The following is a 19,268-nucleotide window of genomic DNA, read 5'->3' as shown; positions in this document are numbered from 1 at the left end:
CCTCCACTTCCCCACACACTTGTTAACGTTTTACAGAGGTTCTGTAGAACAGGCTGGACCACACTGGTTTGTGGTGTGGTTTTCAGTGCCCACCAGGCTAATGGAATTAGCCTTAGCTTGATACCTGGTGTAAGACTAAAGGTTTTATGACAATCAGTGAAATAAGTATCTTTGCTGCTAACAACGATAAATTGTATGAAACAGATTACAAAATCAAATTTCAAACTCACTCTGAAAGTGAAGCTAGATTATGGCATGTGATTTTTCTTTTAAAGAAGGCCTGCTTCCCACTACTGGCCCCTCTAATCTCCTATCTACTTAGCTCTGAGGGTTGCTCCTATTTCAAAATGGTCAGAGATTTCCTCACATCCTTGTACCAGACCAGAACAGAGGTTCTGAGCAGGAACCCACCTGTCCCTGGTAGTTCACAAGAATACTCTCAATGGCTCTCCCTTGCACATTAGCTTTGTAACATGGCTCCTGCTTTATTTGTACATCTGGAACCAAATTATTTTCTTGGGTCAGTCTGCATGTCCATCAGACCCAGGTCCACTCAGCCCATTCATTTGGTCTTGTTCAAGGTTGTGGTTATTAGTGTTGTAACTGTGGATATTGTTGTAGCAAGGAAAAGCCATGGAGTAAATTCATGGATTTATGCAAATACTGGTCCAAAAAGACCATTTTCGTGACATGCGTGCACTCACACACAGAGGGAGGGTCATTGTGGTTATCACAATGAAGAGGTTAGAGCTGGAGAATGGAGTCAGTGTCAGCCTAGTCTTTCTCTTTTGGTTTTCCAGTCCCTGACTACCCCATATCTCATAAATCAAATATTAAAATGTTTCCTCTTCTGCCTCATACTTGAATATTGACTTTACATTGACTTGTTCCAATGGAACAAACTTTACACATGAGCATGGACCCAGTAGGTGGCATTGACTATATCTATTAAAGATAGGATGTTTGCCAGGTATAATTGTATAGATCTGTAATGCACAAATTCACATATATAGTTCACTGATTCTCAAATGGGAGTGATTTTGCTCCACCTGGGGACATCTGGCAATGTCTGGAGACATTTTTGATAGTCACAACTGAGTAGGGGGAGATACTGCTAACATCCAGTGGGTAGATGCCAGGGATGCTGCTGAACATCCTATTGTACACAGGACAGTCCCCTCAACAAGGATTGTCCAGTCCAAAATGTCACTAGTGGTGAGGCTAAGAAACCCTGGTATTGATTCATATGCAAATCCTTGTAAAGTTTTACGAAAATATTCACAGGAAATCTGGTCACCTGAACCTCCTTCTTGGTCACTGCCCTCCTGGTGTCTAGTTCACACAAAGGTTGTTTTGTTGTCTTGAAGCCTTTGGGGCAAGAACGTATCTGTTTGGGAGAACGTGTTACTCAGGAGTTACAACTGTGGTCCAAGAGTGAGGAGGACAAGACACTTTCCCAGAGAACATGACACTAACGAATTGAATCAGCTTTTGGCGTACTGTTGATGGGATCCAGAAAATTAAGGTGAGCTTGTCTCTGAGAGATGTCATAAATAACAGTCTGAAAAGACCATTCTTATCATATTTAATGGGAGTCTTACCTGAGGGAATATAGCTTAGAGGTTAAGAGCATACTTCTGGATCCAGACTGCCTGACTTCAATTCCTGATTGTCATTTCCAACCTATATGATTTGGGGCGTTATTTAACATCTCTATCTCATTTTTTCCTCATTTGTGATGTGGGGGTGATGCCATGAAAATAGTACCTACCTACAGGATAATTGTGAGAAACTAAACAAACTAATACATATGAAGTATTTGGAACATTGCCTGACTTAGGATAAGTACTATATAAATGTCAGTATCACTGTTGTTTCTTTAATTCAGGAATATGATTAACTGAAAGTATAGGCATTTATTTGTTCATTTATTCAAGTATTTTTTTAGCACCCAGGTACTGTTCTAGCTGCTCAAGATACATCAGTGAATCAAAAACATCACATAAAAATCCCTGCCCTATGGAGCTTACCTTTTAGTGGATTATACTAGTAATAATGCAAATAGAAAGAAAAATATACAAATTTGTAGTCAGCCTAGTACCTGTCCTATAGTTGTTGAGTAGATGGATATATTATTCATAGGGTTGTGTTATTGTTATGCAGCTAATTGGGCTTGGAGGTTTGAACTGTCATCTTAGATGAGAAAAGAAAGTCAAAACAATACAGAACGTCATGCCAATAAGAAACTGAAACTACTACATAAACATTAGAAAGAAAAAAGAGAAAGAGGAGAAATGAAATTAGGCCATCATCTATGGCCATGAGTTTTGTTTAAGATGAGCTGAATCTTTTTTCTTTAAGTATAATTTTTTAAAATTAAAGTATAGTCAGCTACAATGTGTCAATTTCTGGGTACAGCATAATGTTGCAGTCATACACATACATACATTCATTTTCATATTCATTTTCATTATAGATTATTTTAGAATATTGAATATAGTTCCCTGTGCCATGCAGAAATAATTTATTTTTTATCTTTTTTTTTATATAGTTGTTACTGTTTGCCAATCTTGAACTCCCAGTTTATCCTGTCCCACCCCCTTTCCCCAAGGTAACCATAAGTTTGTTTACCATGTCTGTGAACCAGTTTCTGTTTGTAGGTAAGTTGATTAGTGTCTTCCTCTTTCTTTTTTTCTTTTTTCAGATTCCACATATGAGTGATATTTTTTTGCTTTCTTATCTTTGTATCAGACATATCGTTACCTATAGGCAGAATTTCACACTGCAAGGCATTAAGACTTTCTCAGCAGCAGCAGATACCTCTTCATGTGTCACAAAACAGAGAGCAGTGTGGGTTATTATCAGATGACTGCAGCTCAAGAGGAAGCATCAACACTGACTCACTCTTGCCTCCGAAAACACTTCCCTTCTGAAAGGAGAAACTCATTCAAAACGATCACTTCATGAGTGCAGGCGTTAGCATTCCCTGAAGAACTTGGTTAAAATAAACTCTAGACCTTACTGATTGGTTCTTCATCTTTTGCTTTTTTTCCCAGAAACCTTCTCTATGTCTACCCACAGAGGCTGAACTTTGCTAACAAGCTAGCATCTGCCCGGAACATCACAATAAAGATCCAGTTTATGTGTGGAGAGGATGCCAGCAATGCTATGCCGGTAAAGAGGGAAATAAACATTTGCCTCCAACCAGGGTGGGCTGAACGTCCCTTGTCAATTCACGCAGACAGACTCCAGGGCTCCTCAGCTTTCTTTCCTTGTCTAAGACGACAGTGTGTATTGATTCAGGCCAGCACTACCCCGAAAGTACAGAGGCTTTTTAGGCTGGTCCAGTGTTGGTCCCAGGATACTGATGGGGAAACAGGGCCAGTCTAATGTGAAAGCCTCTTTCCTAAATTATTCCACAGTGAGCTGTCAAGTTTGAAAGTGCAGATCATTTTAGAGAACTGAAAAATATCATGTATTCTCTCCACACCACCCTAACAGCCCTCCACCCTAAGTAGAGAGATGGGCCCAAGGCATCAGCCACATTTGCTGTATGTACTTCCAGATGTACTGCAGGACACACGTACCCAAGCCCTGATCCACAACTAGACATGAATATGAAGTACTGCCCGGTGATGATAAACACACGTCATCTCAGCACCTTTAGGAGTGGATCTTCATCCTGACACAAAATATAAATCAAATGATAAATACATAATACAGTGTTCTCTAAGGAACCCAGAATGCCAGAATTTGAATTATTTTAACCGTTTGCCATTAAATAAGTTGGGTGGTTAGCTACTGTTATTTTCTTTAAGTCATAGAATTCAGCTAATATACCTTTCTAGTGAAGTCATTTTTTTTCCAGTTCTTCCTTTGTTCAAATATCTACCTTTTTTTTTTTTCTATCTTCCTAATTTCCCACCTACTTCCCACTGCAAGGTGTCCTCTTGCAATGGTGGTGGGAAAGAAATCCTAGAGGAGGAACCGCCCACCCCATTCTCTCTGCTCTGGCCCCTGACAGGTCCTCCAGGACAGCCAGGTACAGCTGTGCAGATTTTGATGGTAGCCAAGGTACCCAGTGTGGGGTGAGTCAGGGCCAAATTCCAGCCTGTCCTCCACTCACCAAGCGCTGGGACCTGGCGTGGGCAGTACTGCATCTAGTAAGGAGGGTTCTTTTTTCTTTACCCAAAAGTGAATCCACTTGTGAAATCATGTGTCTTTATGGCTGAATCAGGCCCAGGGAGGTGACTTTTTCTCAATAGCATAAATGTGTGGCCAGCAAAGGTCCTGATAACCCAAGTGACCAAGGGAAAGAGCCTAGACCAGGGATCTCTCATTAAGGGCAAAACTATGTCATGTTGTGCAGACCTACCAGCAGAGGCAGAGTCGGGGGCACTGGTTTCCCAGTCCCAGAAACTTGTAGCCCTCTGGGATCTCAGTTGACCCTTCATAGCCAGTTCTCCTGCATCAATGTGCAGTTGGGCCAGTTGTAGGACTCAGCATTCTTAATATACGAAGTGCAGCTCTGTGAGACCAGAACATCCTGTTGGACTGATAATAGTTGATATGATTTACCCAAATATCACAATTAACTTGGCCCTTTCTATACTGGTGAACAGGTCATCTTTGGAAAATCCAACGGGCCTGAATTTTTGCAGGAAGTGTACACAGCCGTTACATACCATAACAAGTAAGTATATTTCAGAGCTCTAAACACATGCCAAGATTGTTTCCTTATGTCCTGGCTTTTCTGAACCCTTTAGGTGATTCCTCCCAACAGTTTTTATAATTCAGGGACTAGGGCAGAGAGGAAATCCATGCCAGTTCCCTGATTCTGTGTTGGAGACACACACTTTTTACCATTAACTGTAACTGGGAGAAGATGTCTTTAAGAACCTAGTATTGTTTTGACTTTTCTGGAACCTTCTATTCTTCTATACAGAAAGATTTTATGGTGTTACATAAAGAAATTAATTTCTTGCCTTGCCTTGAGATACTGAAGGGGCCAGAAACCAAATCTAGCCCTCCTTGCTCTGTCTCCTTGTCTTCTACACACCACTCCACACCTACACCTCTACCTGCTTGAAGAAGATTTGAGTTGACCAAAGGAGAAATGGAACACTCATTTTTATGTAGGTAAATTGAGTCACAGAATACGGTCTAAACTGTTATTCACATTTCCAGGTAGGGGAGCAACATCTGTAGAGAGTCAGGTGGACTTGGGTTTGGTCCCGGCCCAATAACCTTGGCCCATTTAAGTACCTCTCTGAACCCACCCTCCTGGATTGCAATGAGGATTAAATGAGTAAAGTACATGAGGCCCTTAGTAAACTACTTGGGACTTCATAATTCAATAAAATCAGGTCCCCTTTCCTTCCTGCATCATTCATTTCCCCAAAATCCTTTGATGTGTGCCGGCCATGAGCCAGTCCCTGTTCTTGGGGTAGAGATAGAAAAGGAAGTCACAGCAGACTCCGAGCCTCATCCCCTGTGCAGATTAAATTGTTGGATTTTCCCATTGTGTGCAGGGATTTTTTTTTTTCCTCCTGACAAAGCTTTTAGTTTGTAAGTAGCCTTATGTAAGTGAAATGAATCCAGTGACAGGAGCTTGGTCTCAAGAACATCCAGCTTGGGAGCAGACTGATGTAAAATGAAAAGCAAAGCACCAAGCAGGCCAGTTCTGAGGGGCAAAGGGCCCGTGATGTTACAGTTTATAGTCAGAGAAGCCATCATTCTTGCTACAAGTTATTTGTGTGTAATGTGCTTTTGAAACAGGTCTCCTGACTTCTACGAAGAAGTGAAAATTAAGCTCCCTGCTAAGCTCACAGTCAGTCACCACCTCCTGTTCACCTTCTATCATATCAGCTGTCAGCAGAAGCAAGGAAACTCTGTCGAAAGTCTCCTGGGATATTCAGTGAGTTGTTTTCCACTTGCAGGTTCACACTGAGGTTGATGGTGCCTCCGAGGTCCCTGCAGAGATAAACAGCTCAATTTTATTCACTTGCTTTTTTTCCTGTCAGAAGTAGCAAAATGTGGCAAATCAGATGATAGCAGAGAGCAGAGATGACTTGACTTAGCAAGTGACAAATTTCAGAAACAAAAGCTAGTTGTGACAAATATTGAAAGAATCCTCATTTCTTAAAAAAAAAGCATTGCTGTGTCCATTATTTCTAAATTTTACATATATGCTTCACACATAAAAATAGCTCTTTTTTCTCCAAGGGGAAAAAGTTATCTCTTTACAATATATAAAAGGTAAAGTAAACGTTGATGTTGTCCAGACACACACAAACATTGGCTAGAAAGAAAAATGCTACTACTTTGGCTCTGAAAGCAGTGAATCATTGACATTACCATCTCAGGAACTCTCAGGGAATTTAAAATGCAAAGAACTTGACAGAAATTACTGCCCCAAAAGAGCCCTGGTCAATACCTAATCATTATTTAGTTGCATTTGATTATTGTGAACTAGATAAATTGCCAGAATTATATGCTGTAATAAATGCCATTTTATTCTTTACATCATCTGTTTCAGTGGCTGCCAGTTCTCTTAAATGAACGTCTTCAAACTGGATCCTACTGTCTCCCAGTTGCCTTGGAAAAGCTGCCACCCAACTACTCCATGCACTCTGCAGAGGTAAGCAGCAAGCTGGCCGTAGCTGTTTCTTGTCTAGCCGTGGTCTTGGTCCACCTCTCCAGACCCACTTCTCATCCCCTTAAACATGACCAGGGATGCTCAACATGTTGTTGGGAGCAGTCATCTGTGAGCACGTGGTGTTTTCTGAGAGCACCTCGTCCTGATAGGATGGGAGAAATACCTGGCTGTGAGACCTCATTCATTTGGACTGTCACCAGTTCAAAAGGTTTGGTAGATGCAGCCAGTACCCAGGCAGCATTACCTTGCATTATCTACCACAAAAGGATTTACAAAGTAACATGTTATTAAAGGGGAAGCAAATAGAGCCCACCTGTGACAACAGCTGCTCCCGGCACCGATCCTTACCAAAGGTTCCCGTGCCAGATTCCGTCCGTCTCTCCTCAGGGTCAGTTGGCACGGTCCCTAGAGGGATTTAGGGCTTTTATTCCTCTAAAGATCCCAATGTCAATGGTCCTTTCCTTCACCCTGTTTCCTGTGCTGCCTCTTGCCCACCCACTCTGGGCAACCCACCCATTTACAGAGAGCCCCGTGAACCCTCCATTCTGACTGCACCAGCTCCCATGCTTCTCAGTCTGATTGGTGCAGGTTTACATCAATAAGTATTATTTTGAAGCAAATCCCAGACATCATATCATTTCATAAGGGCTCTTTTTTGAAACCATCACAATACCATTGTCACTTCTTAAAAATTAGTAATAGTTCCTTGATATCTTCAAATATCCAGTCAGTGATCAAGTTGCCAATTATCTCATAGATGTATTTTTTTTTACAGTTGTTTGTGAAGCAGGATCCAGATAAGGTTCATACATATTGTTGCTATGTCTTTTAAGACTCTTATTTAATCTATAGGTTCCCCATTCATCTCTTTTGTTTTCCTTGCAAATTTCAGTTGAAAAATTTCCTAAGAATTTGAATTTTGTTCTACCTTTAGAGTGAAATTTCTTCTCTACTCTGACTACCCATCACCCATTCCACTTTCTATTTTCTTTTTCACCCTGAAGAGAGAAGCTTCCTTTACTGTGGGCCACAGAGGAATGCCTGGCTTTAGATCAAAACTGCTCTCCTCAAAACCACCTAAGATCAACCTGAGTTGTTCACAGATATTCCCTGATTGTGATTTGGACACATAGACCCTTGCTGAAGCCCTCAAAACCACCTTTTCATCATCAAGCTGCACATTCTAATTTCCTAGAACACCCAATTCCCTTCTTAATGCTGCAGAACGAACTTAGGTTAGGAGACAACCAAAACTGGATCCAAAAATCCAGATTCTCCCATGCCCTAGCTATGTGAACATGAGTGAGTTGCTTATACTCTCTGAGTAAGGGTGAAACCTGTTACCTGCCTGTAAGGTTGCCGTGAACATTAAATGATACAATGCATATCAAGTAATAAATTCAATGCTTAAGTAAATATTAGTTCCTTTTTCCTACTTACCCTAAGCTATCTTCATCAATATACCCTCAGCTTCTCCTGATATCTTTTAGACCTAAACTGTCCAGTACAGTTGCCATTAGCCACATGAGACTATTAAAATATGACTAGTTCAAACTGAGATATGCTGTAAGAATAAAATACAAACTGGATTTCAAAGACTAAGAAGAGAAAAATGAATGTAAAATATCTCATTCATAATTTCTTACATTGATTACATATTAAAACAATAATCTTTAGGCTATATTGGGTTCAATAGTATTAAAATTATCACATTTTTAAAAGGTTTTTTTTAATGTGGCTACTAGAAAATTTTAAGTGACACATATGACTCATATTATGTTTTTAGTGGATAGCGTTGCCTTTAGATCAAAGATGACAAATTCCAGTGTCCCAAGAGTCAGACTCATTAACAGCGAGTGCCAGGTCCTGGTGGAATTTGTTCCTGCCCATGGAAGGTACCAGCCACTCCTACATTCCGTAGATCCCATGCTGGAATATAAGACCAGTGTTATTGTATCTCCCAGTCTCAAAAGCAGTTTGAAAGTAGCCTTTCATGTGAAATTGTCTGACTTTCAAATTTTGACAACGAATTCAACAAAGTTTCCAACGCTGGGCCAAACCGCACTTGTCTGGGTTGGATACAGCTTTGGGTCCCAGTTTATGACTCTGAGATAATTCCAAAGGTCCTCACCCCAAGCACACATCCTACCCCTACAAGTACAGCCTGCTTCCTCTGTTAAAATGCGAGACACAAAGTCCACACTCCTGTGTCTGGGTCAGCCTGGGTGCCTCACTCAACACTGTATGATGTCTCTAGAGATGACAATTACAGTGGATTTGAAGGCAAGAAATGGTCTCTAAGAACTGCAGGGCTATTGATATATAAATGGTATAAAAGAGTCATTTTGAGTGATTAAAGCAGGAGCCTAGAAGGAAACATTTTCTTCTGCTACTTGGAAACATTTTGTTAAAAGGGAGAGTAACTGCAGGCGCTCAAACACATTAAGATTTCAGGTCTTGTAAAAGATATTCTGTGCTTTGTCTTGACATCCCTGATTAATTAGAAAATCACTGAGATATTGCTTTATTTCTGTTCCTAGAATCAAAGTTTATCATTGCTGGGTGGAAGTTTAAAGACAGATCACTCAATTCAAACCCCTGCTTTCAGCATGAGAAAACAAAGGCCCAGAGTTTCATTGACTTGTCAAAGTCAGAATAGGGGGAGGGAATAGCTCAGTGGCAGAGCATGTTCTTAGCATGCATGAGGTCCTGGCTTCAATCCCTAGTACCTCCATTTTAAAAAATTAATTTAAAAAAATTTTCTAAGTAAAAATAATTAGTTTGATGCAGAACTGAACTTGAACCCAGAGCTCCTAACTCCAAAGCCAGTTACATTAGTTTTCCAGGGAGTTTTATATTTGTAAAACCCTGACATTTACAGTCAAGTCGCTTTGCTCTGCTTGTTAGTAATCAGAAAAGGGAACCGAATTGCTAACTTTGTTTTCCTTATTTCCTTTTAACACAGAAAGTCCCTTTACAGAATCCACCCATTAAGTGGGCTGAAGGACACAAGGGAGTATTCAATATTGAAGTGCAAGCTGTTTCTTCTGTTCACACCCAGGTAAGGAGCATCAAGGTCAAGTTCAAATCAGAGCCATAAGGCTAATAGTGAAGACAGGGTACAGCAGAGAAACCTCTAAGGACAGTCCAATTAAAAAATCAACGAAAATCTTTGTGATGGATAAAACAAAATTCATCCTTAGTTTTTTTTGTGGGATGTTGCAAGCCTGTTCAGATGTTATTTGTTGTCTAAATAGAAAGACTATATAAAAATGATGAGCACCTAAGTGAGGGAATCTGGTTCCTGCCCTGTTGGCTGAGAAATTTTGTGGAGAGACTTCATTTAAACACTTTCCTGCTGCTGTCTCATTTCCCTCTGTAATTCTTGCAATTCTGCCATTTCTCCAGCTTTTTTTCTTTTCTTTTTTTTTTTTTTTAATTCTTCTTCCCCTCCTTTTTCTGCCACTGTCTGAGTTTTGCATCTGCTTAGACCCCTGTGCTGACAGTGTGTTTGCTTGTCTCAGCTCACAGAAAACATCAGAGTCCACATTATTTTTCTTCAGTTAACAATTTTTGAGAGGCTCTATTTGGTGCATATCACCCTACAAAGAAGCTCACAACTGGGGTCTGAAACATCCCTGTCTTAGAACATAAGATCTGAAACACGGAGTAAGAGTTTCTGCCTAGAAGGGGTGGTTTGATTGTGTCTGTGAATCCATCGGTGAGGGGCCGAGACCCACAAGACCTGCCGTCTGCCTTCCCAGGACAACCACCTGGAGAAGTTCTTCATCCTCTGCCACTCCCTGGAGAGCCAGGTGACCTTCCCCATCCGCGTGCTGGACCAGAAGATCAGTGAGTCAACACTAGAGCACGAGCTGAAGCTCAGCATCATCTGCCTGAACTCCTCCCGCCTGGAGCCCCTCGTGCTCTTCCTGCACCTGATGCTGGACAAGCTCTTCCAGCTGTTTGTGCAGCCCATGGTCATTGCTGGCCAGACAGGTAGGGGGCCCCGGGGGCCGGAGGAGACAGGCAGGGCCTCGTTTTATGAAACATGATTTCCCAGAAGTCCCAGGAGCAGGAATGGTGTGATCTTCCTTTCCTACTGAGGATGTGAGTCCAAGGGAGGCCACGTCCAGTGCTGTTTTTCTGAGACTCCCTGGATGTTAAAGAAAGAAAGAAAAGAAACAGTAATACAGGATGCTTAAAATTACAGTTGTTTAAAATAAATGTATTGAATGATTGTAGGCAGTTTTTCCAATTCCATTCCTAGTAATTGACAGATTTCTTTTACCTCTAAGATACCTTTGTTCACTTGACCAACAGGGAAATGCGATGTTTTAAAGAAGTAAGACAACCCATATTCAATGGAAGGAAAGGAGCTCTCTCAACTGAAGTTCAAATGATCACTTTTTTATTGAGATGTAATGCACATACCATAAAGTTCACTAAAGCATACATTTTAGTGGTTTTTAGTATATTCACAAGGTAATGCAAGTGTCACTAGTGTCTAATTCCAGACCATTTTCATCAGGCTCAAATGAAACCCCATACTCCTTAGTAGTCAACCCGCTCACCCTTCCCCTCTGCCCCTGGCAAACACCCATCTTACTTTTGAAAAAATGAACATGAAATACACTGGGTAAGACTTTATTTGAAAATAATGTCCCGTAAGACCTGGGTCCAGTGGTTCTTCCAACTCCTGCAGGGATGGACTGGCTGCTGTAGGGCATCTTTGTTTGACACAATTTTCAGCTGGGCTCGTATTATTCTGTGCTCTCCAGCCCAAGTAGATACCTTTGGGTACCATCTGTGATCCCAGTACTGTGTGTGCTAAGAGTAGTGGGCTTTGCAATAGTAACCAAGAGCATATCAGAACCCAGAGGACTTACAGCAAAGAGCAGCAGCACAGGACACAAGTCCTCAAAGGAACACAGCTAAATATTTTTGGAGGGGTTGAAGACATCCCTCTGGGAGAAAGAAGGAGCAGCCCACCCCCCGAAAGAAGATTATATTTGAGATTGCTTTGAAGTAGGGGTAGAGGAAAAGAAGTCAAGGTGGGGACACTGAGATGAGACTGGCAAAAGCAGAGCACCAGAGTTTCTGGTTCACAGTGAAAGAGTAGTTGAGGAAAAAAGTGTCCAAAGACACTTTTCCAGGAGTGTCAGAAAAGAAGGAATCAACACTGTTGCGCTATGGAATATGAGTAAGTTGGCGGGGAGAAGTAAGAACTTGTAGTCTGGGACACACCGGAGAGACTTCAGAACCAGGGAAGAGCATGACCTCTGAATCCCTTGGTTTGCACTGGGTCCTGGAATGCATCTTCTGTGGCTCCACAGAGAAAACATCCTGCGTTGTAGGCTGACTTGTCACTCATGTAGCTATTGCCTCTCCAGCTGGATTCCTGCCAAGTGGCCATCTCTACCAGACCTAGATTTCTTTCTGTGGAATATAAACTTCATCACCAGACAAAACATTCATTCACACGTTTTGCACTGACATTTGGGATGGGGTGTTGGGACAGGCAGAACAGGTAGAGGCACTTAATCTCCAAGCCTCTTACTCGGGACTTATCTGTGTCAGACACCATGGAGGGCACAGTGGGGAGACAAGAAAGTATGAGAAATGCACTTTGCCCTGGAAAGGCTTCCAGCCTATCAGAGGGATGCTGTTTACCACTGGAAACTGCCAAATAATCTTGTGATTGGGTGTCACTTAAGCCCTGTACTGAGTGACGTTAGAGGCTTTGTGGAGGAAGTGGGATTGTGTCAAGGCTCAAAGGGTTGGAGTGATTTTGTGGGTGGGAGCCAGGAGGGCTTTCAAGGTAAGGAAACAAGCACGAGCAAAATTGCAGAGGAGAGAAGCAGAAGTGATGAGGACAATATAATGATTGCTGTATTTTAAGGAAGTTGAATTTGAGCAGAAAGGGGTACCAGGTTGACTAAGTAGGATGGAACCAAACTATGGAGGGCTTGGAGCTTCTGAACAAGAGAGTGTATAGGGTGCAGCATTGTTGTATGGGTTCACTATGGGGAATGACATAATACACATACGTTTTTAGATTAATCTGTGCAAGAATTTGTGTTGTGCAACAGCCCATTGCAAACCACAGTGTGCATAAGAATCATCTGAGCATCTTGTTAAAATGCAAATTCTGACTCAGTCAGTCTCGAGTGGGACCTGAGATTCTACATTTCTGACAAGGTCCTAGGTGCACTAAATAGCACCAGTTTCCAGCATGGTTTAGACAGGAGAGGATGTCTGCACAGGCTCATGTCTTTGTCCTGAAAAACCACAGCTCTGACAGAAGGAGGAAATGTGAAGTCATTTACAGTAAGCAGAGCCAGCAGGCGGGGGCTTACTACAACTCACCCTGCCCCAGGCCACCATCTTGGTCAGCCTGGTTCAGTTGGTCAGTGGTCGGGACTCCTTGTCTGAATGTTGCACCTCGGATTCATTAAGGACCCACTGTGGGACCACCCATCTTCCTCTTTGTTCCTCAGCTAACTTCTCCCAGTTTGCCTTTGAGTCCGTGGTGGCCACCGCCAACAGTCTGCACAACAGCAAGAGCCTGGGCAAGGACCAGCATGGGAGGAACTGCCTGCTGGCCTCCTATGTGCACTACGTCTTCCGCCTTCCGGAGCCGCAGAGGGACGTGCCCAAGTCAGGTAACATTGCCCTGAGTCTGGGAGTCTTCTAGGCACCCTCACCCCTACTCCACTGCCCCGTAATTCAAAATAAAATTAAAAGGCCAAAAGTTATATTTTATTTTTCAGAATGATATAAAACTTACATGAATACTAAAATTAAAAGCTTATTTCTAGATTTTTCGCTCTTGCTTTCTTCCTGCCTTTTTATACTCTAAGCACTTATTTTTTCTGCCTACTTGATAATCCCTCACTGATCTTTACTCAGTTGGTCATTTCTGATTCAGTTGAGGATCTCTTTTTTTTATTTCCTTTTTTTTAATTGAAGTATAGTTGATTTACAATGTTAGTTTCTAGTATACAGCAAAGTGATTCAGTTATATATATATACATTCTTTTTCATTATAGGTTATTACAAGATATCGAATATAGTTCCCTATGCTATTCGGAAGGACCTTGTTGTTTATCTATTTTGTATATAGTAGTTTGTATCTGCTAAAGGATCTCTTTTTTTAAAAAGCTGGAGAAGTGACAACAGATGAATAGGATTCTAGGAAAATAATATATATTCAATAGCAGTGGTCAGCAGTGGCTCCTAAACTTTTCATTATGAAAAAATGAATCCCTTTTCTCATTTACCCCAAACTAAACTTCTGAAATGATCATTTATTTCTCTACTCTTTTGAATTATTTACATAGGTAATAGTCGACCAGAATGTCTGGTCAGCATGGTATAAAAAGTAGCATCAAAAAGTTAATAAAAGTTCAGGCCCTAACAAAAAAAACTTGGCATTTTCATTAGTCTGTGCAACCTCATTTCAAGTAAACCTGTAATTTCAACTGAGTTTTTAAAAATACCAGTAATATCTCCTAGACTCACATAATCGCCTTTGAACACATGTAAATACTTAAAGGTAAAAAACATTGATATATAGTGTGTATTTATCCTCATAAGGTTCAGATGATTCCTTGGATTCTCAAATCTCAGAAATGCATGACTTATAAAGCTGTCATCACTTAAATATTAATAAATAAAGCATATCCACATTTCCAGCTTGTCTTGAGAAATCAGAACCTCATGGGCTGTTTCCCCATGGCAACAATAGGCTGGAGCAGAGGAGAAGCCCCTACCTTTCTATGAGGCGTGTGTTTCCACTTTACCACAGTCCTCACCACTCGCTACTGCCTTACACCTTATCTTTCCCCACAAACATTGCCTCCCCTAGACATTTGATAAAAAGACCCTAATCCCAAAACCTAATCTGGTGGGTTTCCACTCCACTGTCTACCCCATCCCTCTTCAGTTCCTTCTCAAGCCCAGTGAGTGACTCTGATCCCCTGTCTGTTGACATGTCTATACCTGGTGGGTGCAGGCGGCCCCACTGCCCTCCCAGACCCTCGCTACCACACATACGGACGCACAACTGCTGCTGCCGTGAGTTCGAAACTGCTACAGGCCCGGGCGATGAGCAGCAGTAACCCAGACCTCGCAGGGATGCACTCCACAGCAGATGAGGAGGTTAAGAATATCATGTCTTCAAAGGTAAGGAAGATGTCAAACTCTGGAGAGTGACATGGGCTTTTTTATTTTTAACTAACACTTGCAGAGATAACACAAAATCAACCATTACTGCTGCCTGCTGTGTTGGTCAAACGTTTTGATGCTCAACTTTCGACTTATTACTGTTCTTTTCTTTTGAAGTGACTGAGACTGTTCTGAAAGATGCAGGGACAAGACTGGCACTTGAGGGTCTGCCCAGAGTTACTGAACTCTGGTGGGAAGTTTTTCAAACATAGCTGTTTTAGCCCCACAGAGTTGGTGAATACCATGAGTTTTACTTGCAAGGGGTAAAAATTAGCTTTAACTGGTTTTGATACTTAGAAAGTTTTTCTTATTTTGTTTTATTTTTAAATATCTGCCTTTTAGTTTCATTAACATCCATAGATTGATTATCCCATGTAAGAATCCCAAAGATCAAAGTCAAATTTTATAAACAAAAGTTGAGATCCTGAGAGGGTTGGTGACTTGCCCTAGATTCTTTTTCTTCTGTGAATTCCTTACTTTTTCTTATAATCGTTTTATTTTGTAAAAGTTTTAGATTTATAGAATTATTATCACTATATGACAGAAACTGTTTGTGTCCTCAGTACCTTGTTTCCCTATTACTGACATTTTACATTAGAATGGCACATTTGTCACAATGAACAATATTGACTGTAATTAATATTAACTAAAGTTTGTATTTTATTCAGATTTCCTCAGGTTTTCCCTAATGTCTTTTTTCTGTTCTAGAATCCCACTCAGGAGACCACATTATATTTTGTAGTGATGTGTTCTTAGTTCCTGTGGTTGGAACAATTCCTCAGACTTTCCTTGTTTTGAGGACTTTGACAGTTTTAGGGAGTACTGGTCAGGTATTTTGTAGAATTTGTCTCTCATTTGAATTTTTAAAATTGTGATATAATTCACATACCATAAAATTCACCCCTTTCTTGTATAATTCAGTGGTTTCTCATATGTGCACAAAGCTCCATGGTTCTTCATCTAAATTTTCTTTCCAGTTATCTGTGGCCTCAAGGTGGCAAAGCTTTTAGAATAATGTCATTTCCTCTGATGAAGATAAATGAAACTCTCTAGGTTTTGACGTCATTTCCTCTTACACAAATCACCCACTTGAGACAGGGAGTCTGGAGACCAGGATTGGGTCTCGGCTCTGATACCACCCAGCCCTGTGGTCAAGGGCAAGTCAGTTCCTGCCCAGAGCCTGATTTTCTTATCTCGGTAGGGGTTCTGAACTCTGGATGAATTTAAGAATCAGTTATAGATCTAGAGATTCTGATGATATATAGTTGCATCATATGAAATAGTTGCTATCTGTCCTTTTTGACTTACAGGGATATGCTGGAGCTGACTCATACCAGTTTCTGAGAGATGACTGTTAAATTTTCAGAACCAGTTGTTAAACAGGGATGTGATTAAAAATTAAATTACAGAAACTAACCATTAAATTAATTACATGAAAAACAAAGGTAATCTAAATGCAATGTGGTATCCTGGATTGCATCCTGGCACAGAACAGGACATCAGTGGAAAAATTGGTGAAATTCAACTAAAGTCTGTGATTTAGTTAGTAGTAATGTGCCAATGTTAATTTCTCAGTTTTGACAAGTGTGCTGTAGTTATGTAAGATATTAGCATTAAGAGGAACTTGGTGAAGGGTATCTAAGAACTCTCGGTACCACCTTTGCAACTTGTCCATAAATCTAAAGTTATTCCACTTTAAAGAGTACTCAAACGTCATCCCTTCTTAATTATTTTACTACATTTTACTATTATCTACGTTCCAGGGATTTTTTATGCCTATAGTGTCTGTATGGTGGAAATACCATACACTGGTTAGTTACTGCACGTCTCTTCCCAATACCTATTCAGTAATATCATGTTAACATGAAGTCAGCCACAATGGAAGCATTCACAGCACAGAAATTGACAAATTCTGCAAATTGGCCCCTCCCCTCCGAGAGCTGGTTATTGAGCATTTGCCAGCACACTGTGGTTCAGTGCTGTATTTAAGTCCCCTTTAAGCAGCATCATTTTGGAATGCCGAGGGGAGAAGTGGTCAGCAGCTATTAATGACAGCCTTGATTATTGTGGTTTCCTTTAATGAAAGTAAAAATATTAAATTTCTATGTGGACTGGGTTAACAATTTTTTAATTATTTTATAGCAAGAGTAGAAAATTTTGTTCAGCTAGAAGAATCAAGCATGATCTTCCTTTCAGAAGTGGTTTGTTTTTGTTTTTGTTTTTGTTTTTGTTTTTGACAATTTATTACAGTGTTTAGGAAACTGGGTACAGTACCATGCTAACCCACAGAGAGGCACTGTTCCCACACAATTTTTTTCCTGCTCTTCCAATTAAGTCAGGGACTCAGAAAGTTGAAGGGACTATTCAGCACCTTGTGGTTCTTAACTAGATTTTAACTATGGGTGGCCACCCACCAAACTGTTGGCAGTGAATATTTTGGAGCAAGTAGAGTTAGGTGTTAACTTTACTTCCATTGCTTTGTTTTATGTTTATTTTTGGCAATTGTTTTACCTTTGTAAACAGAAAGGGAAAAAAAATGTTAACAATGAATTCTAAGCTTATGATCTTCCAGGTAGTTAACTCATCTTTCCAGGGGACCACTGTTGGTTGACTGCTGAGCCATGGATTGTGTATTTCAGATTGCTGATCGCAGCTGCAACCGAATGTCTTACTATTGCTCTGGCAATAACGATGCTCCAAGTTCAACAACAACCCCAAGGCCAGTCAGCAAGAAGGTACTGAGCAGGGTAGTGTGAAGATAATTTGCCCCGTCTCTCACTTTTATGAAAATAGATGCCATCAAGTACTCTCCTGCCTTGTTCCTGCCCTCCTAACACACACACATACACACGCACGCATGCACGCACACACACTTTTGCAGCCCTGTCCTATACCCCCCATTTTTTGACCACCTAAGTACCTACTAACTTAGTGGTTCTCCAGCTTACCAGGCACCAGAAGTACCTGGTTGGCTTGTTAAAACTAACTGTTGTCTCCTACCCCTAGAGTGTCTGACTCAATAGATGTGTAGTAGGGCCCAAGAATTTGCATTTCTGACAAGTTCCCAGCTGATGCTAGTCCAGGAACCACACTTTGAGAGCCACCGCATTAGCTTCTTTTTTTAGTAAAAGGAGAGTTGGGGATGATTCATCCTCAACAAAGTGAATGGCAATAATTAGGTATCATTTATTTCAGTACTGTATCAGACATGAAAAGCTTCCTTGTAATTTTCTAATCGGTCCTACCAATGAGTTCAAAGACTTTACTAGCTGTTAAACTGCTCACCAGTTCTCTATATTAACAGAATTCTCCAATTGTTGTCACATCCTGTGTGGTCTAAGGAGTGGGAGATTTAAAAAAAAAAACTATCTTCCCCAAGTTTTCTCCTCTGCCAGGCACCCATGAATCTCAGCATTTTAGTAGTTACTTAAGTTAAAGTCCTGAGTGTCTTTCAAGACCCCCATTAAAATGTAAATATGCTAATTTAAGGATAACACAGGGAGCTATTTGCAACAGCTAACACCACAGGGATATGTAAAGGCTCACTTTGGACTTTGGGGGGAGGTCTTGCCAGGGTCCAGTGTGCCAGACTTGGCAGTAATCTGGGCCCCATATGTCTGGGGAGAGGGACCAGGAGTTAATTCTAAAAGGAGAAGTGAAAGAAGATATGGCCAGGTGCTGAAAATAATTTTTTCACTTACTCTAAATCTTAGCTTTGGGCTTTGCAATAACTGATTACAAGTACCATTTTCCTTCATAAAAACCATGAATTGTCTACAGCCTGGCTTCCCTCTGGCAGGGCCTGATTTCTTCTGGGTACAATTGCCTTGTTTTGATTTTGTTTCTGGTCATTTCTATGACCAGAAGAGAATCATTTCATTTCAGAGGGAAGTGTAGCCATTGTGTTTCCTTAATGGCTCGGCAAACAGGGCTTAGCTGCTTGCCTATTTTCTGTAACCTCTGGAGCAAGGTGTTCTTGTAACAGTGTTGCCTGGTAAGCAACATAAATTACTTTAAGAAGTGGCTTATCCTCCTCTAATCTCCTCTTGCCATAAGACTCTGGCAGTCAAACTGACCTATTTTCTAGAGGTTACCTTTGAAGCCGGTGAAGCATGTCTTTCCTACAGTGGGAGGATCTGGGTGTAGCCAGGTGACATCACGGGCAAGCTTAGACCACTTGCTAGATTAACATGCAGCCCTGCACCTCTCCCAAGTGGGAGAGTGTCCCTTAAGTCTCACAACAGCACAGAAACATGTTAATGTGTATTAAGATTATAGAGATTTGACTCACCTAACATAATGAGATGACACTAACGATAAGCTGAAATACTTCAGCATTCTCCATTTGTCCCGATTAACTGTCTGGAGATGCAAATAGGAT

The 19,268-nt window shown here is 41.0% G+C and overlaps 1 protein-coding gene across 6 annotated transcripts in view; it reads left to right on the top strand.

The window, feature by feature from the left end:
- Positions 1–19,268, top strand: part of DOCK8 (dedicator of cytokinesis 8) — a 223,965-nt gene that overhangs the window by 146,188 nt on the left and 58,509 nt on the right. For all 6 annotated transcript variants that reach the window (XM_006192725.3, XM_032477776.1, XM_032477777.1 and 3 more), the window contains 9 exons: positions 3,057–3,174; positions 4,623–4,693; positions 5,779–5,917; positions 6,539–6,640; positions 9,624–9,719; positions 10,423–10,657; positions 13,159–13,323; positions 14,676–14,845; positions 17,527–17,622. In XM_006192725.3, coding sequence (XP_006192787.1) covers positions 3,057–3,174; positions 4,623–4,693; positions 5,779–5,917; positions 6,539–6,640; positions 9,624–9,719; positions 10,423–10,657; positions 13,159–13,323; positions 14,676–14,845; positions 17,527–17,622 — 1,192 coding nt within the window. The remainder of the gene's footprint in view (positions 1–3,056; positions 3,175–4,622; positions 4,694–5,778; positions 5,918–6,538; positions 6,641–9,623; positions 9,720–10,422; positions 10,658–13,158; positions 13,324–14,675; positions 14,846–17,526; positions 17,623–19,268) is intronic.

This window comes from Camelus ferus, chromosome 4 (assembly GCF_009834535.1).
Source record: "Camelus ferus isolate YT-003-E chromosome 4, BCGSAC_Cfer_1.0, whole genome shotgun sequence".
NCBI lineage: Eukaryota > Metazoa > Chordata > Mammalia > Artiodactyla > Camelidae > Camelus > Camelus ferus.
Note: the sequence above shows the minus strand (reverse complement) of the source record. Positions and strands in the feature narration are given on the sequence as shown.